At 42.6% G+C, this 24,574-nt stretch overlaps 1 protein-coding gene across 1 annotated transcript in view; it reads right to left on the bottom strand.

Moving 5' to 3' along the window:
• Nucleotides 1–24,574, bottom strand: part of LOC137571671 (probable cation-transporting ATPase 13A4) — a 229,459-nt gene that overhangs the window by 122,007 nt on the left and 82,878 nt on the right. Inside the window, exons 6-10 of the mRNA XM_068281166.1 lie at nucleotides 21,692–21,761; nucleotides 20,605–20,739; nucleotides 16,447–16,519; nucleotides 7,540–7,668; nucleotides 2,854–3,018 (exon numbers count right to left, since the gene is read on the bottom strand). Coding sequence (XP_068137267.1) covers nucleotides 2,854–3,018; nucleotides 7,540–7,668; nucleotides 16,447–16,519; nucleotides 20,605–20,739; nucleotides 21,692–21,761 — 572 coding nt within the window. The remainder of the gene's footprint in view (nucleotides 1–2,853; nucleotides 3,019–7,539; nucleotides 7,669–16,446; nucleotides 16,520–20,604; nucleotides 20,740–21,691; nucleotides 21,762–24,574) is intronic.

Here is a 24,574-nt window from a genome sequence, read left to right as displayed (position 1 = left end):
TTTCCTCTCCCCAATTTGCATTCTCTAACAGACAGACAGAGCCCAATAGTGTCAACTGTATCAATAGATAAACATAACATGGGACCAAACATCTCTATTAGTAATATAATCTGCAGGAGGTTTTCTATTGAAGGTGGGACTTTAAAGGGGAGAAAACAAATAATTGGTTTTATATAAAAAAAAAAAAAAGTTTAGATAAAAAAAATAAATTAGCGTTTATTGTACATACATAAAAAAAACTACACTAACAAGAAAAAAAGTATGTGAAACCTTTGGAATTATATGGATTTCTGCACAAATTGGTCATAAAATGTAATCTGATCTTCATCTAAATCACAAGAGTAGACAAGCACAGTCTGCTTAAACTAATACCACACATATAATTAAATGTTTCCATGTTGTTATTTAATGCACCATGTAAACATTCACAGTGCAGGTGGAAAAAGTATGTGAACCCCTAGATTAATGACATCTCCAAGAGCTAATTGGAGTGAGGTGTCAGCAGCTGAGTCCAATCAATGAGAGGAGACTGGAGGTGTTGGGTACAGCTGCCCTGCTCTATAAAAACACATTCGTTTTGGGTTTGCTTTTCCCAAGAAGCATTGCCTCATGTGAAAGATGCCTCGCACCAAAGAGCTCTCAGAACACCTTGGATTAAGAATTGTTGACTTGCATAAAGCTGGAAATGGTTATAAAAGTATCTTAAAAAGCCTTGCTGTTCATCAGTCCACAGTAAGACAAACTGTCTATAAATGGAGAAAGTTCAGCACTGCTGCTACTTTCCGTAGAAATGGACAAGAGCACAGTGCAGAATGCTCAATGAGGTGAAGAAGAATCCTAGAGTGTCAACTAAAGATTTAAAAAAAAAGTCTCTGGCATATGCTAACATCCATGTTAGAGTATGTATGATACGTAAAACACTAAACAAGAATGGAGTTCATGGGAGAATACCACAGAGGAAGCCACTGCTGTCCAAAAAAAAAAAAACAAAAAAAAACATTGCAGCATGTATAAAGTTTGCAAAAGAGCACCTGGATGTTCCACAGCCGTACTGGCAAAATATTCTGTGGACAGATGAAACAAAAGTCGAGTTGTCTGGAAGAAACACAAAGCCCTATGTGTGGAGAAAAAGAGGCACAGCACACCAACATCAAAACTTCATCCCAACTGTGAAGTATGGTGTTGGGGGCATCATGGTTTGGGGCTGCTTTGCTGCATCAGGGCCTGGACAGATAGCAATCATCCGAGGAAAAATGAATTCCAAGGTTTATCAAGACATTTTTCAGGAAAACTTAAGCCATGTGTCCACCAGTTGAAGCTCAACAGAAGATGGGTGTTGCAACAGGACAATGACCCAAAGCATAGAAGTAAATCAACAACAAAACGTCCTGACCTCAACCCGATTGAGATGCTGTGGCATGACCACAAGAAAGTGATTTACACCAGATATCCCAAGAATATTGATGAAATGAAACAGTTCTGTAAAAAAGTATGGTCAATAATTACTCCTGACCGTTGTGCACGTCTGATCTGCAACTACAGGAAACGTTTGGTTGAAGTTAATGCTGCTAAAGGAGGTTCAACCAGCTATTAAATCCAAGGGTTCACATACTTTTTCCACCTGCACTGTGAATGTTTACATGGTATGTTCAACATGGAAACATTTAATTATTTGTTTGGTATTAGTTTAAGCAGACTGAGATTGTCTATTATTGTGACTTAGCTGAAGATCAGATCACATTTTATGACAGATTTGTGCAGAAATCCATATATTTCCAAAGGGTTCACATACTTTTTCTTGCCACTGTATATTGTATATTATAAAACATTGGTATCCAGACTAGTTACAAAATCATGTACCATTCTAAAGTGACAAAAATAGCAAATCTGTTTTAAACACCACATGAGGATTAGGAACAACTGTTATGCTGCCCACTAGGCATACATTAATTTTTACAGTTTGTTGTACAAACACCAGTAGATATAACAATTCCTGACTTGTTTCATTAAGTACAGTTCCCTGCTTCAGGGGAAGGAATTGAACAGATATTGAACAAGTCCCATTGCCAGTCCAGCACAAGGACATCAAGTTCACACAAGGGACATATATCATGGGGGTACCTAAGGACTAAGATCTCTTAGCGCGTTAGCTGCTATACCCCCTGACTTTATGTGTGCTTTAATTTATGACCTCTCACATATTTACAATAGAAAGATGGGACAAAACATTTTTCTTCTGTTCTCCATTTGTCAATGTGCTGACCTGATTAAATAATTTCCCAAACAACCCATCCAACCTGTCACTACTCTGCCACAACACTGAGCAGGAAGCCAACAACTGGCATGTATTAATTTAAAGCTGTCCAACCCCTCCACCATACACAAAACTCCCCCTCCCCTCCGTGATCATTTGTGCTGCAAATTACTGGTGCTGTGCTGGTAGAATAAGCTTAGCTCCATGGGAAACATCCCTAGTGGTTTAATATGGATGTATGAATGGGGTTGCATGATGGGAAATTTAAGTAAGCCTCACTGAAGCTTCCTGCTGATTCTTCCCATTTGTCAACAACTATAGACCAATAGGAAGCCCAGGTGGTAAATTCAAACATTCCTAAGCTAGGGCTCCCATCCAGTGTTGTAGTGGTATAGTGATGGAGGACAGTCCCATAAAGTAAGATGATTGACCAATGAAGGACAAAAGAATAGCTAAAAAGATTGGAAATCAGTTCCAATACACATTCCTCCTAATCATGCACGGTTATAAATTTGCTTTTGAATTTTTTTTTACCACTTTGATACAATTGTGTCAGCATTATATGACTTGCAAGTGGATCCTTATCAATGTAACCATACCTGTTCTCAGTACAATAGCTTTAACATGGTCTACAGATTTGGTCTGAACAACTTGAGTGCCACAGAAGAGAACATGCCTCTTGTAATCATGTACACTGTGAACCTTCCATGGCTCTGTATTGTCTTTGTTTGGCAAAGAAGTCTTGGTTACTGGGATACTTTCACCTGAAATCACAAATTCATAAGTATGCATTTACTATTGTTATAGTGAAACTGTTGCACAGCATTTGTTACCTTGTTTAAAGGGAACCTAAACTGAGAAGGATATGGATTTTTCCTTTTAAAATAATATCTTTGCCAGACTCTCCTGCTGATCCCATGTCTAATGCTTTTAGCCACAGCCCCTCAACAAGCATGCAGATCAGCTGCCCTGACTGAAATCAGACTGAATTAGCTGCATGCTTGTTTCAGTTGTGTGATTCAGCCACTACTGCAGTCAAAGAGATCAGCAGGACTGCCAAGCAACTGGTATTGTTTAAAAGGAAACATCCATATCCCCCACAGTTAAGGTTACCTTTAAGGATGATTATAAACACATTTTTTGTGTGTAAATTGGGGTGTGATTTGGCCACATTTATTCCAAGGACTATCTGCCCAACCAGCTATTGTTAGGTTGTACCCAACTAACTTTGTTAAGAAGGGTCCAAGAGTTAACCATGGGTGCGATTCGTATTATCAGTTACACAGTTGGAATCAGTTGAAAAAGGCGCCTAAGCCGCCTGTATGAAAAGGGCGCCTCCATAGACATCAATGTTATTTCTGCAAATATCGGCTACAAGGTGGTGAAAAGGGCGCCCGAGGTTTCATATCGGCTACAAGCGTGGTGCCCCTTGGTAGCCCACATTTTATTTAGCTACGTTCCCCCTTTGTAGCCCATATTTTTTATTCGGCTACAAGGTTTTCGGCTACAAGAGGGCGCCCCTTTGTAGCCCATATTTTTTATTCGGCTACAAGAGGGCGCCCCTTTGTAGCCCATATTTTTAATTTGGCTACAAGGTTTTCGCTACAAGGTTTTTTATTCTGCTACAAAAGCGTGCCCTTTGTAGCCCATAGTTTTATTTGGCAACAAGGTTTTTGATTCTGCTACAAATGCCCCTTTGTAGCCCATATTTTTGATTAGGCTACTAGGTTTTCGACTACAAGGTTTTTGATTCTGGGGTGCAGGGGGGGGGGGTTAGGCTTAGGCACCACAAGCGGGGAGGGGGGGTCTTAGGCTTAGGCACCACTAGGAGAGGTTTCTTTGTGAGAGTAGGGATAAGTTAGGTCATAGTAATCACTGGGTTAGGCACAATCAGGGGGGGTCTTAGGGTTAGGCACCACCAGGGTGGGTTAGGGTTAGGGGAGGGTTCTGTGTGAGAGTAGGGAAAAGTTAGGTCATAGTAATCACCAGGGGCAGGGTTAGGCACCACCAGGGAGGTCTTAGGGGTAGGCACCATCAGGGGAGTCTTAGGGTTAGGAACCACCTGAGGGGTCTTAGGGTTAGGCGCCACCAGGGGGGTTAGGGTAGGGTTCTGTGTGAGAGTAGGGAGAAGTTAGGTCATAGTAATCACAAGGGGCTGTCTTAGGGTTAGGCACCACCAGGGAGGGGTGGTGTAGGAAGATGTGGAGGTTGGCATTGCAGCAGGAGGTTAATCTTGAGTGGGGAGCTGGTAGGGTCCACTGTGCTTCATACAATATGGTGGTGAATGCGTGCTCTGGTGTAAAGCATAGCGTTGCTGTACAGGAGAGGGTGGAGAGAGGAGAGGAGACCGGCACTGCATTCAGCTATTTATTCCATGATGTGACAGTTGTATATAAAAAACACATGGCAGTGTACAAAATCAAACATACCAGTTGGTGAAGCTTTGTGGGTAGCGGTGGGTGCTGGGCACTGTGGAAGGAGTTAGGCACCACCAAGGAGGGGTTAGGCACCACCGGGGGGGGGGGGTCTTAAGGTTAGGCACCACCAGGAAAGGGTTAGGGTTATGCACCACTAGGGGGGGTTAGGGTTAGGCACCACCAGGGAGGCCTTAGGGTTAGGCACCACCATAGAGGGGTTAGGGTTAGGCACCACCAAGGGGGGGGGGGGGGTTAGGATTAGGCACCATCAGGGGAGGGATCTGTGGGGGAGTAGGGAGAAGTTGGGTCATAGTAATTACTTTTTCTTAGCTATATCAAGAGCCCAACAAATTTTGCCTAAAACAGCATCCTTTTTATAAACTAAAATTAGCTTTTTTTGGCTACACCAGGCACCCTTTGTAGCAGAATTTTGCATATGGGCTACTTCAGCCGCCCTCTGTAGCCGCTATTGGCATATGGGCTACACCGGGCGCCCTTTGTAGCCGTATTTAACATATATGGGCTACACTGGGCGCCCGTTGTAGCCAAATTTGGCATATATGGGCTACACCAGGCGACTCTGTAGCCCGAATTTGGTATATATGGGCTACACCAGGCACCTATGTAGCCGAATGTGGCATATATAGGCCACACCAGGTGCCCTTTGTAGCCAAGTTTGGCATATATGGGCTACACCAGGCATCATCAGTAGTCGAATTTGGCATATGGGCTACACCAGGCGCCCTTTATTCCAGGCGCCCCTTTCAAATGGATGCACACAGTTAATACAATGTGTGCTGGTTGGAAATGTCTGGAACCCCCCCAGCTTGTAATAGTAGGTAGATTTCTGTTCTAGTGTCAATAAGAGAAAGCAATTAACTTGTTATTGGGAGCCATGCGTGCATTAGTTGAAGGGGAACTGCAGGCACTTGTTATAGGGAAACGCAGTTGCACATGTTGTGGTGGGGCATGACTACACTTGTTATAAAGACAGATAGATACAGAGGATTTTATAGGGGTATGAGTGTATATGCAATTGTGGGACATTAATTAACTCGTTATGTGTGAAAATCATGGATGTATTTCCAACAGTGAGAGGGGGCTCAGAGGAGATGGCATGACTGAAATAAATATGCAAGAAGGGGGTATGGCTGTCAGAGTGGCAAACTGAATGCTGTTTTTGTGGGGGAAAGGTTATTGACCACATTTTATTATTGGGATGTAAGACAGCTGAAGCCCATCTACATTATCAGGCAGGGCCGGGCCAAGACAGAGGCTGAAGAGGCTCCAGCCTCAGGGCGCAGTGTAGGAGGGGGCGCACAATTCATTCAGCTGTCATTCCCAATTGTGTTTGAAGCACAAAGAAATAAGAAAAGGACATACATAGCAGTGACTGCAAGCCAGATAACTAGAGATTAAGGTGTTGGGGATGTTGGGGGCCCTGGGGCGCCTCTTAGTCTAATAGCAATTAGTGTGTGACGGCTGGGGTGGGAGGGATGGAGGGGCCTCAGCCTTGGGCGCTGAAGGACCTTGTCCCGGCTCTGTTATCAGGGACATGATTACTTGGGAGAATGCATCATTGCGCTAATGATATGAGGTGGGAGTTGCAAAGGGTATTAAAATGTTCAAAAACAGTCTTCTTGGATAGTAACCACTGGAGGCACGGCATAGCTAGATACACCCTGTACACAGTAGAGCACTACAAAAACTAGGAAACAACTAAGAGCACCCAAAAAAGATGGAGGCTCATTTCAAGTTACAAACTTGGAATAACGAGAAAAATTATAGAAGGCAGTAAAGGAGTTGAACGCACTACAAAGCTGGTACACATTTATGGCACAGATTTGTTGGTTAATGGACAAAATTGGAAAAGGCCATATCTAATACCAATACTAATACTAATTTCTCAGGATCAGCTCTGATCAACAGTCATGTTTATGCTGCCGACAATCCCTGGAAACCTTTAGTTTTGTGAAAATTTAACTAAAAACTGCTCTTCATTCTCTGCTATTCTGCCTTGGAATGAAAGGGGTTTCGTTAGTGCAGTGTGATGTAGCATTCATAAGCTGCAAAGCAATGGCAGAAGCTAGAACTTGGCCACTACAGCTGGCAACATAGACAGTGCTGGTTACAGTAGACACAAGGCTGGAGTGGCTCTTTCCCCGCCGACATAACCTAGTATGGAAGCAAAAAAGTAAGCAAAAATACTAGAATAATAGGAGACCGGTCAATTAAAATGTTAATGAAATCTGATGTATGTGGAGTTCCTTTCCTCTTGCTGGGTGCAAGAAGATATGGTGCATAGTCATGGAACAAAACTAAAAGCATCTGGGCCAGGGAGGCAGAAATTCTATCCAAGTCACACATTTCCTTTAAATGACATTAACCACTTCGGTACCAGCAGCCTCTGCCCCCTTAAGGACCAGAGGCTGCTGGTACGCTAAAACGTTGCATCCCGACGAATTGCCGCTCACGACAGCTGCTCTCTCTGCCGTCTCTATGACGGCAGAGCGATGTGCGCCGGTCAGGAACCGCTTTCATTGGCTCCTGACTGTCACTCAATGTAAGCCAATGGGATTGGCTTACAGTAATGACAGGGCCAGGAGCCAATGAAAACGGCTCCTGCCCGGCTCACAGTGCTCTGCCATCATAGAGGCGGCAGGGCAGCACATTGCGGCGGGGACAGAGCGGCAGGGATGCGCGGTGAATTGGACGTAGAGTTTACGTCCAGTCAGAACCGCAGCACCACCCGCCCGACGTAGATTTATACTGCGGCGGTCCGGAAAAAGTTAAATAGAAATGAAGATTCTACAGTGCTGGGAGTGTCAACATACAGTAGTTAGCAATGTAAAAGAACAGATAGTGTACCTGTGAGCATGCTTTCATTTACTATACATCCTCCACTGACAAGCAAGGCATCACATGGCAGGAGAGTATTTCTTTCTATCACAATGACATCTCCAGGGGCCAAGTGACGGGACTGTTCTGTATAGACACCTGAACGGAGAGCACAATTCTTTAAAGCATATAAAAAAGTACACCTTGTACAAAAATATTTGAGTTCAATTAACTTGTAATTTCTGCAGCTAAACAGTAACTTTTCTGCGAGAAATCAGCAAAAACACAACTTGGAATGAATGCTTGAATTACATGTGATGCATGTACATATTGCATGACAAACATAATGATAAATGTATGTATAGGTGTGCGTTTCATTGCACAGCTTTTCCTAGACATGACCATAGCCATTCCTTGCTTTTCTATATTTTACAGATACTAGAAAAGAAAAAGACAATATGCAAGTTATACTGCTGAAGGATGGGGATGGTGAGGCATAACATACACAGAGATTACATGGAGAACATCTATTTGTCCACCTTAAAGAGAACCCGAGGTGGGTTTGAAGAATGTTATCTGCATACAGAGGCTGGATCTGCCTATACAGCCCAGCCTCTGTTGCTATCCCAAACCCCCCCTAAGGACCCCTGCACTCTGCAATCCCTCATAAATCACAGCCATGCTGCTGACAAACAGCTTCTCAGAGCTGGCTGTGTTTATCTCTATAGTGTCAGTCTGCTGCTCTCCCCGCCTCCTGCAGAACTCCAGTCCCCGCCTGCATCCCTTCCCTCCCTGCTGATTGGAGGGAAGGGACGGGGGCAGGGACCGGAGCTATGCAGAAGGCGGGGGAGCAGCTGAGACTGACACTACAGATGTAAACACAGCCTCACAGCACGGCTGTGATTTATGAGGGATTGCAGAGTGCAGGGGGACCTTAGTGGGGTTTGGGATAGCAACAGAGGCTGGGCTGTATAGGCAGATCCAGCCTCTGTATGCAGATAACATTCTTTAAACACACCTCGGGTTCTCTTTAATTTCCAAAAGATTCTTATGAACTACTACTTTGGATTTGGTTTGCGAGTGTGAGATATACAAAAACTTTATTTCAAAAAAATGTTTTTTAAACTTTGTATGTGGCTAAAGGAGGCAGCACTCGCTATATATATATGCAAAGAAAAAAGAAAAGCGAGCACCTTCCGTCAAAAACTATGGTGTATTTATTGATCCAAGTTTGCAGCATAAAAGTGTGGATATCGGAGATTACAAAAAACAACAAGTTAAGAGGGGTACCTCATACATAGTTGTGCCAGTTGCTGGTGCTGGAGGTGGGAGTGGGGACAACGGTGGGCTTAGCGACGGCCGTTTCGCGTCCACACGGACGATTAGTCACGCTGCGTTCTACTGAAAGGCGGAAGTGATATAGCCGCGGAATAAGAACTGAAGACTCTGCCTCTTCCCCCGCGTCACACCGCCTATTGTGATAGGAGCTCAGTTGTGCAGAAGCCGCGCCTCACGCTGCCGGACGGAGGCCGGGAGAGTCCAATGTAAGCGACCTGTAGGTCGCATATTGCGTACCACAGTAATGGAACGCATGACGCATATATCATGAGAACCTGAAGGCGCAACATACTTCAATCCGGTAGTGCTGCCCAGGGTGGCAGAATGCATGGAGGAAAACCTCCAGCAGAGTGCGCTAACCTCCAATTGGAGGTATTTGTATTACATAGGGCTCTCCTATGTGCATACAATACATTCCATGCAGGCACACAAATCGGCAGCAAGAAAGCTCGTCAAACGGCACAATCGGCTATACAGACATAGTGCAGACATAGTGCAGTGCCCTGGGGCCATAGGAAGCAAGAACCACATATTAATGGGGTCACACATATAAATCAACCTCGTTTTTACAAAACGTCCCGAAAGGACTGGAAAGAGGGGGGGGGGGTGGTGGAAAAAAAAACACCTATAACATTTCAAATAGCGGGATCATAAAAACTACTGATTATACATTACAGCATTATGGCAAGTAGTTCCACCTTCGAATAGCAATTTACATTTTACAACAAAATTACTACCGGCCCACTGCCTATTAAAGGGCAAGCAATACAATTAACATAATTTTGTCAAGGACCCAACGTGCAAAATAACTCAATTTTATCATTGAGGCCTAAAGGGCCTAAGGCCTGTGTATGGAGGATGAGCTTTGTTTCTTTCCTAAGAAGTATTCTGTCCCGATCCCCACCTCTTCTGGGGCACTCCACTGTCTCTAGACCTGTGAACCTGATCCGTGAGGCCACCATTTTCATGGCAGACGGGTCTATATTGGGCAAACGACACGTCACCTAAAAAAAGAGAATAGGAGAACACCTGTGTTCAATTAAGAGTGGAAAAGGTTGTGCCCGATTTATCTCCCACATGCGTGATGAACATGGTGGCCTCACCACAAGGATCAGGTTCACAGGTCTAGAGACAGTGGAGTGCCCCAGAAGAGGTGGGGATCGGGACAGAATGCTTCTTAGGAAAGAAACAAAGCTCATCCTCTATACACAGGCCTTAGGCCCTTTAGGCCACAATGATAGAATTGAGTTATCTTGCACGTTGGATCCTTGACAAAATGATGCCCTGACAGTTTGATCGATTAACTGCCGTTCAGTAAGTGATTGTGAAAATAAAGAAAGCATTGATTACTATTTCAAAACCTGTCAGATGTATCTGATTTTTGCTATTTACCCGAAGTGATTAGTAACATAGGAAAAAATAAACTTATAGTGCATTTCAGTGTAGAAAAAAAAACGAATTTTTTTTTTTTTTTAAATATCTGAATGAACAAGTTTTCTGTCACACTGATATGGTTGCCGCATACACTTCACAGTCAAATCCTTCCCCCCCTTTTGCACTATTCAGAAGTAAAGTAAAAGGTTTTTGTAATGTTATGCTTTAACAAGTCACCCTTTAAAAGTCTATTTAACAACGATTTAGTGAGAATAGCTTACAGTAACTACTTAAAGACCACTCCACGCCAATCAGCGTGGACGCGCGGCAGCCCCAGGACTGCCTAACGCTGATCGGCGTGCAGTCCAGGGGCCTGTTTTGCAGGAGATCTTGTGTGTGCATCTCCGTGCTCCATCATCAGTCTCCCAGCAGCTAGAAGACTATTAGACAGAGAAACCGCCGTCTATTTACTCAGTATAGCGCTGTGATCTATGGCAGCGCTGTACTTTGGACAGCCGTGTGACACGGCTGTCCCCCTGGGTGGCAGGAAAGTGATCTGCTGTCATAGGCTGAAGCCTATGACAATCGATCACACTGATTGGCTGGCGGGGGGAGGGAGGGATACAAATTTAAAAAAAATGAAATTTTATTTAAAAAAATAAAGACAAATATTTATTTAAAAAAATAAACATCCTGGGAGCGATAATAGCCCACCAACAGAAAGCTCTGTTGGTAGGCAAAAACGGGGGGGGGGGGGAGGGCAGCCCACCAACGGAAAGCTCTGTTGGTAGGCAGAAAGGTGGGGGGGGGAGGGTAGCCAACCAACGGAAAGCTCTGTTGGTAGGCAGAAAGGTGGGGAGGGAGGGTAGCCCACCAGCGGAGAGCTCTGTTGGTAGGCAGAAAGGGGGGGGGAAGCGTAATCATTTGTGTGCTGAGATGTGTGGCCCTGCAGCAAGCCCTTATAGCTGCAGTGGCCTTAATTGTAAAAAAAAATAGCCTGGTCACTAGGGGGGTTTAAGACTGTGGTCCTCAAGTGGTTAAACATGGCTAGCCCAACATATGTTTGGTTCTTTTCCAAGTGGAGGATGATTAATCATGGAACAATGCAAGTTTTACCTGTATCACTTCCTCTGCAGCATGAAAAACAAATACAGGTTTAGCCACAAGATTAGCATAAGACATCCTGCTGTTGCATTGTTTACTTCTAGTGACATTGTTGTGTGTGGATTCCCCTGGATTACTTCCTTCTTTTATGTTATCATTTACATAGTTATCATATGCATGATGACCTTCACCTTCCTACTGTTCTTCAATAGCCTCAGCATTTCAATGCATTTCCATCTACAAAGCAGTCACTAGGAACTCTACAAGTTTCACGTTGTTATGCTAATAATCATGGAAGTTTATGCTAATAATTTCGGTAAAATTAGTGGAAATATTATTCTAACCTTCAGCTAAATGTCAGCATTAAAGAGCAAATATGATGTAAAAAAAATCAAAGCTGATGTGCACGATTGCAGACAGTTATTTGTTGCTCAGTATAACGACCACTATGGGGTTGACTCATAAAGCATTACTGCATGTGGTAATGCAGAAAACAGCTGACTTTACCGAGCACTTAGGAAAATCTCAATTCATAAATGCGTTTACTGCACGAAAAGCTCAAATTACCGAGTGGTGAGGTAAATTACTGAATTCTGTGGTAAATACCTCAACAAATGTCAGTAAATGTCAATTCATTAAGTCTACAAGTCTACAATATGCCATGAAAAAATACAGTCTGCTTTGAAGTGGTGTGAGGAGACTGTGCTGGGTGCCGTGACTCACAAGCAGAAGCAGTGAGAACTGTGACTGACAGGAGCAGGGAGCCAATAGAAAAAGGTCCCTGTTCTCCTGCAAGTCTAAATGATGGAATCTAATAGGACCCCGCAGCCTTCTAAGGTGGGACAAGCTTTTAACCCCCCCGAGGCAGCAGCAGAACGATCGGAACAAAACAGGCTTCCGCTAAATACCTTCGGCTGTTTGGCTGTCTTGGGTTTCTGTTTGAAGATGGGTAAGAGCTAGTGGGGAATACAAGTGCAAATACAAGGTTAAAGTGTGAGGGCTGAGACACACTCAGTGCTTTCTGACCATCAGCGCTGCCTGAGCGTTTTTTTAAAAATGTTCCCATTGACATTAAAATTGCTGTAAAGACGCTGCAATAGCGATTTCTTGAAAAATCGTGACCATGTTGTTTTTACCTCCATTTTAATGAAAGTCAATGGGTGCATTTAAAAAAAAACAAACGCTCAGACAACGCTGATGGTCAGAAAAGCACTCAAAAAGCGCTTACAGGTGTGCCTTAACCCCGAGTGTGGCTAAAAAAAACAAAAACTGAAAGCAACACTAATAACTCAATATACTTTTATTGTTAATTTTGCTTCAATTGTATAATACAAGAATATCTCCTGCACTGTTTATATTGCGGAACAAAAACCATATAACTACGGGCCTGCAGCAACAGTTTTATTTTTGCTCAGTTTCATAACCCTCTATTTTAAAATAATCTTTACCTAACTACTTACTGAAATTCAGGCAACATATCTACGCCCCTCAGGAGGACTGTTCCCGTTTCAGGGGCATAGTTATACGTGCCTGCCTGCATTGCCATTTTGTGTGCTTCTGTGTGCGCTCCCATGCATATTCTCATCACCGCCCGTTAGTAGACAGATCAGTGAATAGGAACACAAATGCATGTGAACGATGAGTGCAGACATCAATGAGATGCCCTGCGGTCATAGACAAAATGAAAGTAAAAACATACACGCATTTTTCCTGTAATACGTGTATGTAGTAAACATTACACATTATGAAGAACTGAGGAGGGGGGGGGGGGGGAGGACATCTAGTGGCCAAATAGTAAATTACAACCTAATACATTGCATTACATGCAAATACATCCATCTCCCATTAAAATTAACCCCTTTCCTCCCCCCACTGTCCCATAGTTACCAAATTAAAATATTTGTATTTATATTAAAAGAAAGACATTAAAAAATAGATGAATATTTACCTTAGATAATTTTTTAATATGCATGTCATGCAGGTATATTACTGTTATTTTTGCAAGTAAGGGCTTGTAATTAGTGACGGACGCTAAACTGAAAAAAATACTGAAAAAAAAAAAAAAAACTTTATTTCCAAATAAAATATTGTCACCATACATTGTACTATGGACATAATTTAAGCGTTGTAATAACCGGGACAAATGAGCAAATAAAAATGTGTGGCTTTTATCCACAGTAGCACGTTTTATTTTAAAGCTATAATGGCCGAAAACTGAGAAATAATGATTTTTTTCCATTGTTTTCGTATTATTCCTATTAAAATGCATTTAAAACAAAATAATTATTAGCAAAATATACCATCCAAAGAAAGGATCATTAATCTACCGAACAAGATGTTCTTCAGATATCTACAAATTCGTCATGTACATAATACCCTATTTAAAGACAGAAGCCCAACCACGACTTGGAACAAACGCGAATGGTGAATACTTTAGATAAACCTCTCTCAGTAATATACTTGTGTAATAGTACCACACATAGTTTATCAAGATGTCAATCTCGGTGGAATAAAGAAGTCCCGGGGCTGGATGATAAAGATTGGGAAGAAATACTGGAAAACTTCATCAAAATATCAATCTTAGCTAAAGACCGCTTAATCTAACACCTATGCGCATGCATAACATTTCTAACTCGAATACTCCTAATTGCCCCAGGTGTAGTGTAGATCCTGGAACTTTCTTCCACATGTTTTGGGAGTGTCCGCTCATCTATAATTTCTGGTCCAAAATTATTTACTTAATTAATGAAATTCTTCAAACACAGTTGATACTCTCACCAAGAGCCTTTCTACTAGGACTACTAGATGACACCCCTCCAGGTAAACACTCTCAGTACTTAATCTGCATATTATGCTTTTATGCCCGTAAAGAAATTCTCCGTACATGCAAATCTGATAAACCCTCATCTTTCAACTACTGGAAATCTACCATTATGAGAGTGTTACCTCTCTATCAGTCAACTTACAAGAGCCGTAATTGTCAACAACATTTCGATAAAATATGGCCCCCTTGGTATAATAATGTAGAAGCCCTCTTCTGGTCCAGAGAAATAATTATCATTTCTCATACTTTTATGCACAATTAAAGCCACATTATTATATGTTGCTTTCTCTTCAGAGCTCTGTTGTTGAAGGCGAATACTGGAGAACTTTCTTTCTCTCCTCCTTCTCTTCTTTCTTTCTTCTCCTCTTTACTTTCTCTCTCACCGGTTCTTGGCTAATTTTAACTAACTTTTCATCATCAATTGGTGCAGCTTCAACCATTACCACTGACGCAAGAATGTACACAACATATGCCTTTGCCCAGGCTATTTATTACGCTGATCTGCACTATATCTCTCTGCATGTATACTACGACTATGATGTACAACCTTTTATTGTTATATTCTTAATTATGACATTGGAAATTTTTATGTGCATTTCTTGTTACACTTGTGTTGTACCAATGATGATCTTCTAGTATTACCAGTAATAGGTGATACATGTTTGTACTTACTTGTCTAAAACTAATAAAATTGATTTGTATTAAAAAAAAAAAAAAAAAAAAAAAAAAGGAAAAGAAAAGGATAATTAGTGGTGAAAAAAAGATCAAGATCTAGATCATGTCGTTGTGAAAAGTATTGATAAGGTTATTGGTAAATGAAAGGGAGGAGCACTGAAATGTGAAAATTGCTCTGGTCCATTAGGGCAAGAAACCCTCAGTGGTGAAGTGGTTAATATATCTTGATTAATAAAATTAAGCAGAATGGGGAAGAGGGAGGGGCCAAGGCAGGAGTGGTAAAAAACAAACAAACTGGAAAGCTGACCATAGATATTAACCATTTATGCTGCCTGGACATGATGGTCACGTCCAGGCGGCTGCTATAGCACTGCGGCGTGCTCCCACGTGCGATCACACGCGTGCACATGTTGCCCCCCGTTGTCCCAGAGATTCATCAATCTAAGTCCCCGCTAGAAAGACCGACTTTTCAGAAACCGCCATATTTAAAATGAAACAAAAAAAAGTTTCCCGTCCTCTATACCCTACCTGGAAGCGAGAGCGTTAACTTCCAGGATTACAAAAAAAATATGTTTTGACTGTGGCCATTTTTGTGGCCAAATAGTAAAACTACATCTACATACTTTTTTTTAATCAAATAAACAGACATTATTACATTTAAAATTAACGGTTTTGTATCCGACACCAAAAATTACCCAAATAAAAAATGTTAATGAAAAAAAAATTACAATAAGAAAAAACCCAAACATAAATAGTTACCTAAGGGTCTGAACTTTTTTAATATGCATGTGAAGTGGATATATTACGAACATTTTTTAAATTATAAGCTTGTAAATAGTGATGGACGCAAAACTGAAAAAATGCACATTTATTTCTAAATAAAATATTGGCACCATACTTTGTGATAGGGACATAATTTAAATGGTGTAATAACCGGGACAAATGGGCAAATTAAATTCATAGGTTTTAATTATGGTAGCATGTATTATTTTAAAGCTATAATGGCCGAAACCTGCGAAATAATACATTTTTTCCATTCTTTTCTTAATATTCCTGTGAAATTGCATTTAAAAAAAATAATTCTTAGCAAAACCCAAAGAAAGCCTAATTGGTGGAGGAATAAACAAGATGTAGATCAATTCATTGTGATAATTAGTGATAAAGTTATTGGTGAATGAATGGGAGGTAAAAATTGCTCGGATGCATAAGGTGAAAAATCCCAGCGTGCTGAAATGTTTAAAGAAAGTCCAATCTTGTTATAAAAAAAAATTACTACAAGTGTTTATTCAGCTTAAAGTCATTAAAAAGTTTCCATTTTAGTCTTCAGCCAGGACACAATTTCCAAAACAGATTTAAAGTTAAAAATTGCTCATATTTGCATCCATGGCAATAGTACTCTGATGCTATAAGACTGCCCAGAAACTCGCAGCTTGCTGCAGTAGCAATGAGCTGCACAGGGCAAAAGGCTTTGCTAATCTTTTCCAATGCTATTTAATCCTTAGTTTATAAAAATTATTTTACGAGTTTGCAGAAACAAGTATTGATATACAAGTGTCGAAGCAAGTAAACCCCACCACCACCAGAACCCCCCCCCCTCCCTTCCCCACCCATATTTGACTCACCTGCCTGTTTTTCATACACACGTACCATGATGTTATTGTGGGATTCGACTAATTTGTGTAGCTTAACTGATTGCTATAAATGACGGGGACAAAAAAAAAAAAAGTATAAATTGTAATATGTAAAGATCTTAGCAAGGCAGAAAAAGCAACATAATTATTGGTAAGTCATTAAATGTGTGGCAAAACACATTTTGAAATATTTGACTAAAACAAATTTACATGTAAACCAATATCAAAAAAGAGGTTGTGTGCTAATCTTTACTTGTAATGACTAATTTCTTGAAGGATTAGCAGTTGAGAGTAATCCTACAAGTATTATTGCTCAGGATCTAGTGTACTGGTTAAGGGTTCTGCCTTTGACATGGGAGGTCCAGGAGGAGGAGGGAGGAGATATATAGTCACTAGGCAGAACATGTAAATAAGGGCCATTGCAAAAAATTGCATGTGAAAATGAACATAAAATAGTAACATTCTATGAGTGTTTTCCATTCTCAGAAAAATCGCATTTTCCTGATGTGGAAATGTAACGCTACAGTTGACAACATAGCATAAGAGATGAGTGGTAGAATTTTAGCATTACAGTTTCCAGGCGGAATTTTGCAGTTCTGATTTGGAAGAAGTCCAGGGATGTAAATGACCCTTTTAAAAGTGAATATATAGTCTAGTTTTTTTTCTTTATTCACTTAAAGTGTACCAGAGATGGGCCAGCAGAGAAAATATATACATACCTGGGGCTTCCTCCAGCCCCCTCAGGCCTGATCACTCTCTCAGCGTTCTCCAATGCTTCTCTGTTCATCTGAAATCAGCCACCGGTAAGTTGTCCAGTCGGCACAGGCCTCATGCTCGCGCTCCCCCGTTGCACCCCCAGAGCCGTGAGCATTCTGCACCTGCGCAGTAATACTGTGCAGGCGCAGAACGCTCCCAGCAATGGGAGTACGATGGGGGTGCACACATGACCAGACTGCACATGCCTAGTTGGCCCCAGACCAGCAGACTTACCAGAGTAGATTGCAGATGAACGAAGAGGCGTCAGAGGACATCAAGGGAGCGATCAGGCCTGAGGGGGCTGGAGGAAGCCCCCAGGTATGTATACATTTCTACTGGTTCTTCTCTCAAGTTTACTTTAACCGTTAGTGTACCATCTGGACATACAGAGAGATCACGGGATTTACCAGGACCAAGAGCTGACAGGTTGTGCAGGGGCCTAAATTCCCATAGGTTCATACAGTCCTTAATTGGATGTACTACGTTCCAATAAGCAGCTCTATTATTTATGGTGGTGGAACTGTATATGTTATCCACCTCTGCACCCCGATACATAACAAAGAATTTGGGATGTTATCTGAGTACAATACAGCATGAAAAAAATCCAGCTACCCAATTATGAGCACACTTCAGATAGGATTTTTGTTTCTATGAATCTCCTTTCACAAACAGCTTAGGGAGGTTAAAAACTCAATCTCAAGTTATTCTCCACTTTCCCATTGTGATTAGTTAGTTATCTCTTTTGCAAGGGTTAATTATTTTTCTTCAAAAAAGTAAAACAATAGAATAGTGTCCTACTTGAAGTTAAACTTTGGTCTAGATATTAATATGTCTGTTAATATAAACCAACATGCACCATGGAGGATACAAAAAGTGAAAACCGAGAGCCCAATATGGTGCAGTATGTCAAGGTGAAAGGAGTATATCACAAAATATAAAAGTGATATACTCACAAGGCTGGGTTACCTCAAAGGCAACCACTGGATGTGCAGGTGGGGAGAATTATGGCCTGACCCCACTCAGGTGGTAAGAAGTCGCTCTCTGTAGACAGGAAAAGTTGGGGATACACCCCTCCACCAAGGATGGACTAGATCAGTAGATAATTGGTGATAACAGAGGCGCCAAATTAGAATAAAATAGTTAAAAACTGTTTAAAAGGAGGTATATAATGACCAGCCAATGAGTCTTTATAGAGAAATAGTAAAATTTATTATATGCTTTCCAGGTATGCAACTCGTTTCACGGGTCAACAGCCTGCTTCATCAGGCAATCAAAGTTGGAGATACACACTGCTGTGTCAATCGATGGGCCAAGCGCCTACTGTCTTGGCCCATCACAGTTTGGTGCTTTTTGCATTTGCGGTTTTTTACACAGATGCGTTTTTCATGCATTTTGCATGCGTTTTAATGCGTTTGCGGTTCGCTAATGGAAAACGCATATGTGTTTGCCTGTTTTTTTTGTTAAATTTATGCACATCACTAGAAAGACAACAGGAAGCGGAAACACATCAGAGATCTTTACTTTTTTATTAAAAATGTATTAAAAAAAACGCAAGAAAACTGCTATGCATATGCGTTACCATAGACTTGCATTATGTGCATTTTGGCAGCCAGCCTGAATATTATGCAACACTACTAGCGTTTGCAGAACGCATACTGTACAAACACAGCTTCCTCTGCGTCCCATAGACTAACATTGCTGCATGAAACGCAGCGTTTCCCACTACGCTAGCCCAGGGTGGCGGGGGGGCTAGGGCTGGTCGCACAATGAAGGACACAGAGGCAGGTGATTGTATACAGAACGAGCCTCTGTGTCCTAATAGGGTTTCACAAACCCACCTCAGGTTCTCTTTAAGACCGATGGCTGTGGGACAATATGGGAGAAGCGGCCACACTGCCTCTGAAGACGCTTGAGGCTGGGTGCACACATAGGGAATGGGTATTTGCAAAGTTTTTTGACCATAGCCTTGGACTAGAGAGCTCTGAAAAGGATGGGTGTAAAGACTTTATCAACTTTCCTTTATTGGTGCTTTCCAATCTATTTGACTCAGTGAGTCAGTGGATCCTCAAGTTTGTGTGTTCTGAATTTCCAGAGCACTGACAGTAGTTATTAAAGAGGTTGTGCTTGCTAGAGATGGGCGAACAGTGTTCGCCACTGTTCGGGTTCGCCCGGATTTTGGCCTGTTCGGGTTCGGTTCGGCACCCCCCGAACACCTCATGGTGTTCGGGAGGGTGCTCGGCCACGCTGCCCGAACCCGAACGTGCCTTCTTTGTTCGGCCGAACACAGCCGTGTCCGGCCGAACATAGCCCCCTATAGGGTCCCAGCATAAAGGGAGAGCATGCCGCCCACCCCTCCCCGCTAAGCTCTCCCTTTTGCCGGTACCCTATAACGTTAAATTTAAGCCCCCCAAAAGTACCTGAGGAGGAGGGCAGGAAGCGGGCAGCCGGAGATGCTAGGCGCTAGTACCATCTCCGCCCTCTCTTGACGCACTTCCTGTTTACATTTGAAGTCGCGTCAAGAGAGCGCAGAAGTACCGCGATGATGCGTACGAGGGTACGTGTCATCATGTAGATGACGCGTACCCTCGTTCGTGTCATCGCGGTACTTCTGCGCTCTCTTGACGCGACTTCAAATGTAAACAGGAAGTGCGTCAAGAGAGGGCGGAAGTACCAGATGGTACTAGCGCCTAGCATCTCCGGCTGCCCGCTTCCTGCCCTCCTCCTCAGGTACTTTTGGGGGGCTTAAATTTAACGTTATAGGGTACCGGCAAAAGGGAGAGCTTAGCGGTGAGGGGTGGGGGGCATTTCCGACACCCCCCCCCCCCGCTCTTGGGGCATGCTCTCCCTTTATGCTAGGACCCTATAGGGGCCCCAAAGGGACATGTTCGGGTTGGGTTCGGGGTTCGGCTCGAACATGCCGAACATCGGGGGCATGTTCAGCCGAACCACCCTGAACCCGAACATCTGGATGTTCGCCCATCAATGGTGCTTGCCTGCTTCCCAACTTATTTGAGGTGCAAGCCTTTGGAGTGGGTGCATACCCAGATTCTAGAAAACTAGCTGCTGTGGTGGAAAGGGAGGAAGGTGTCATATGGTCCCAGAAGCAAGGGATCTTAAATATAATATCCATCATATTAATATTATTAGAAGAGAAGAGAGTTTTGAGCGGTGGGTGGAGCAATATATCTATTGGGACAAAGTTTGTGAGGGAGAAAAAAAAATATTAATAAGATTTAGCAATCACTAGAGTTTTTCAGATTAGTCATAGACGGAAACGTTTCAGAACCCAGATATAAAATTAATTCCTAAACAATGGGAAGACCATGTTCATTCTATAACTTAAAAACGCATATTAGTTCTATCAATACTATTCTAAGCACCCAAAAGACATACCTGCCGTACTGTGTACACAGAAAGTCCAATACAAATTAATGACATGAGGATAATGGCCACAGCATATTCATTGTATTGTTCAGCAAACCAGAGACATACACTGAACAGTTGGAACACATAGAATGGGCTCAACACCTAAATAATAATAATAAAAAAAAATTATATTTATTTCAATTTTCAAGATCCTGAAAAACAGAAAGTGTTTACCTTACATTATACATCTTACTTCTAAAATCCTCTGCCAGTCAATCTGTTAATTTTCACAACTAACCGTAATCAATATGTACTAGTATATCCCTGAAGTCATTGTTAGTCTGTTATTTTTAGAAGATGAAAATCAGGTGGATAAATCTAAGAGACTGAGACTTTCCTCTCATCCATCTGGTTAGGTTGTAGGGAAGTAAAAAGAAAAAAAAAATTCTGCAAAACTATCCAGGCCACTACTTTGCATGGATTAGAAACACCTAATGCAGTATAACAATCTGCCACTCTATACAATCCAACTTTAGATTTTCACTAAGAAAATTGCGTTATTGATCGATTTTGTCCTCAACTTTGATAGATATTCAAAAAATGAAGAGCTTCAATATTTGAGGAAAATAATGAATGCTACGAAATTGGTCAATCTGACTGATGCATAAAACTACCTTGAGACAAAACCGTTCTAGTGGACCAGCTAACTGACACTTGTATTGCATAAGGAATTCCAACATATGAAAATTACACTTTTTTCTTGATTGTTTGGCACAACAAGAATGGAGGAAAAATGCTGAAACTTGAACTGCCACATAATTGCAAATGTAAATTACTTCTATGCATTTGATTTTGTGCACTTGGATTATTTTAAACTTAAGCTAGCAGAAAACCTTTTTATATTATTCAGACCTTTTTATATTATTCAGAGACGCTATGTTCACACTACACATAAAACAGACCTTGTATCCACAATGAAGACAAGCAGGTAAATTGACAGGTTTACAAATTATTTCTTATTTATAGCAGCATTTCTTCTTATTTGGTTTTTGGTCTGAGTGAGCAAATGCACCACCAACATTTTATAAATGCAGCTACAAATGAACATGAGTACCTCTTTAAAAAGCAGAATCCATATAGATGGAATGCCAACATCGATGATATTCTCTCCACAAATTAGCCTCCTGCAAATGAAACACAGGGGCAGGGTTAAGCTTTATCGATAAGAGATGCACCTATGGCCGCAGCAGTAGTGGTAGTATCAGAGCCTGATTTACACCTCAGGAGCTTATAGGCACATAAGCTCTGTCGCCCTTAACTCTGCCCCTTCACACAGACCACACCCCTCAAGCCACACCTCCTTTTCTTATTAAATAAAACCGCACTAGGTATTGTGGATCTTACCAAAGAGAGAAACTATGTGTAGAGATTACCAACAACATGATGTATGACCACCTTAAAGTTAACCTGTATCTTTAAATATTTAAAAAAAAACAGATACTCACCTTGGGATGGAGAAGCCTCTGGATCCTAATGAGGCTTTCCCAGTCCTCCTCAGCCAGCCCAATCCAGTGCTGGCAGCCTGGAAAACCCCAAAACAATAATAACAATGGCCTGCTCTGGCTCTAGCAGAATTAGCTGTGCCCGATCGCATCTGCTTTACTGCACAGGTGCAGACAGTTTGTGCTTGTAAAGTAGAGCAGACCCAATCTGGCTCAGCCTGATTATTGCCACAATCCAAGCAGAAAGCTGCTTTTGTGCCCGCGCATCCCAGCAATAATCAGACTTTCGAGGGTCCCAAAGGATTGCCTTTGCTGAGGAGGATGGAGTAAGCCTCTTAAGATTCAGAGGCTTCCCCCTCCCGAGGCAAGTACCACCTAGGGGCTTTTTTTCCCTTTAGGCACACTTTAAACAAGGCTTCATCAAAAAAAAATGTCCAGTTACTTACCCAGGGCTTCTTCTAGCCCCCTGAAGTCATCCTGGTCCCTTGCCATCATCCCGCACTGCTCGGTTCTCCTGGTGTCACACTGCGAATGCTGGATGCGCGGCCCCATGACGCACGCCTCCATCAATGCTCTCCTGTTGTCAGGACAGGAGCATTCTGTTTTTGCTGTAAGCAAAGATTGGTACAGCGCATGCACAGAACAATCCCGGCCGCGGGAGTGTGATAGAGGAGGCACGCAGCTAGCGCTGCACATGCGCAGTGCCTGTGGACTTGGAGGCTTACAGCTTACAGAACGGGACAGCGAAGGAATGGTGCAGCACAGAATGATGACAAGGGATCAGTAGGACTTAAGGGGGCTGGAAGAAGCCCCAGGTAAGTAACTGGCCATTTTTTCAGGTCTTTTTAAGTTTCAAGTATCCCTAGCCATGGAGTGTGTGCTGCCTGATGGGTGAGGTGTGCAAAACCTATATATGGGGCAGTAGTAATGACCACCTGTAGGCCTGCAATGCCAGGTGGGATGTCACAGTGGCAGGAGTTCTGCACTAGGCACACACAGACAGTGCCTTCGATCCTCTATATTCTCCCCACCCAGCTGTGTCTGCCTCTCACCTCTAAGTAGCCGGGCCAGGCAGATCCACAGGTGTCAGAGACGCACCACAGCTCATCACAAGATACAGTGCCCGGCAGTGGTGGGTGCGCAGCAAGGCACTTCAGTGTGCAACTCCCTCACCAGTCCGCCTCACCTTATACACAGGCTCTCATTCTGCTGTGGCTTCCTGCCCCCTAGTTTGAATCTACCCCGGCGGTCAGTGTAAGGCAATCGTGTGCCAGCGCCATCCCCGATCCCAATGCTGCATGCAACCGAAGTGTGCAGTGTATCGTCCTGCTTGCACGGCAGCCACCGGGGACACTTGCTTTGCAGGAGCCGAGCATAAGTGGGCGGGTCGGGATGGGGTGAAGGTAATCTCAATTTGCCACTTCTGCACAGGGGACCATTTGGGACCCGCCTATGCCCCAAAAGGCGCCTGTAGGCACGTGCCTTGTGTGCCTTATGGGAAATCCCACCCTAGGTAGTATTAGGAAGAGGAGCAGTAGTGCTAGTATTAGGAAGGGAAGCAGTAGTGGTAGTATTAGGAGAAAAATCAGTAGAGGTAGTATTAAGAGGAGGAGCAGTAGTGGTAGTATAAGGAGGAGGAGGAGCAGCAGAAGTAGTGTAGTAGCAGTATTAGAAGAAAGTAGAGCAGAAGCAGCCACTGTAGTGGTAGTACTAGGAGGAGCAGCAGAAGCAGCAGCAGTAGGGATAGCATTAGGAGGTGGAGCTGCAGTAGTATGTAGAATCCAGATTACAAGTGTGAGACAAACAATAAAAAAAAAATATGACTCAGGAGTGGGTAAGAACCGTGTTTTATCAAGCATTCAATGCAATATCTCTTTCTTCCTATGTAAAATACCATATGCACTACTGATAAATTGTAGTTGTAGACATGTTGCTTTTTTCAACATTATTCTTCATCTGCCATTTAAAAATGTCTAGGTTGAAGTAATAGCATTGCATTTCAAACATTAAGGCGGATCTAATAGAAACTGTTAGGTCGAGTATAGAAAAGGGGTTAAAGAGTAACTGTCAGGCTGCAGAAGCTAATTTAAACCTCTATTCTCCTGTGTTAAACAGTTTAGAAGGAAGCCCAAAAGCCATTAGTGAAGATAAAAATCTCAGTTACCTTTGATGTGTGCTTATCAGTAAGGCTGTTAAAACCCAAGAGGACGCAAGCCGCATACTATACTGCAAAGCATTCTGGGGCCCTCCCCTCGGCTGCTAATGAGACGTTACAGCAGCTTGTAATCAGTCCAGCGCGTAGCACTGATAAATCTCCGGCAGAGTACACTGCAGGAGTCAGCTATTGTTCCTAGCCACATGGCTCATTAATATTCACTGCACACTGTGTTGTTCAAGTAAGAGCTTATCTGTGATCAGGAAGCAGGCAGGACATGACGACACATTTGACAGAAAAACATGGAGCCTGCCATGAGCTGTCAGGAGCATCTATCTCT

This window comes from Hyperolius riggenbachi, chromosome 4, assembly GCF_040937935.1.
Source record: "Hyperolius riggenbachi isolate aHypRig1 chromosome 4, aHypRig1.pri, whole genome shotgun sequence".
Classification (NCBI taxonomy): Eukaryota; Metazoa; Chordata; class Amphibia; order Anura; family Hyperoliidae; genus Hyperolius; species Hyperolius riggenbachi.
The sequence above is the reverse complement of the archived record's forward strand: the minus strand, read 5'-3'. Positions and strand labels throughout refer to the sequence as shown.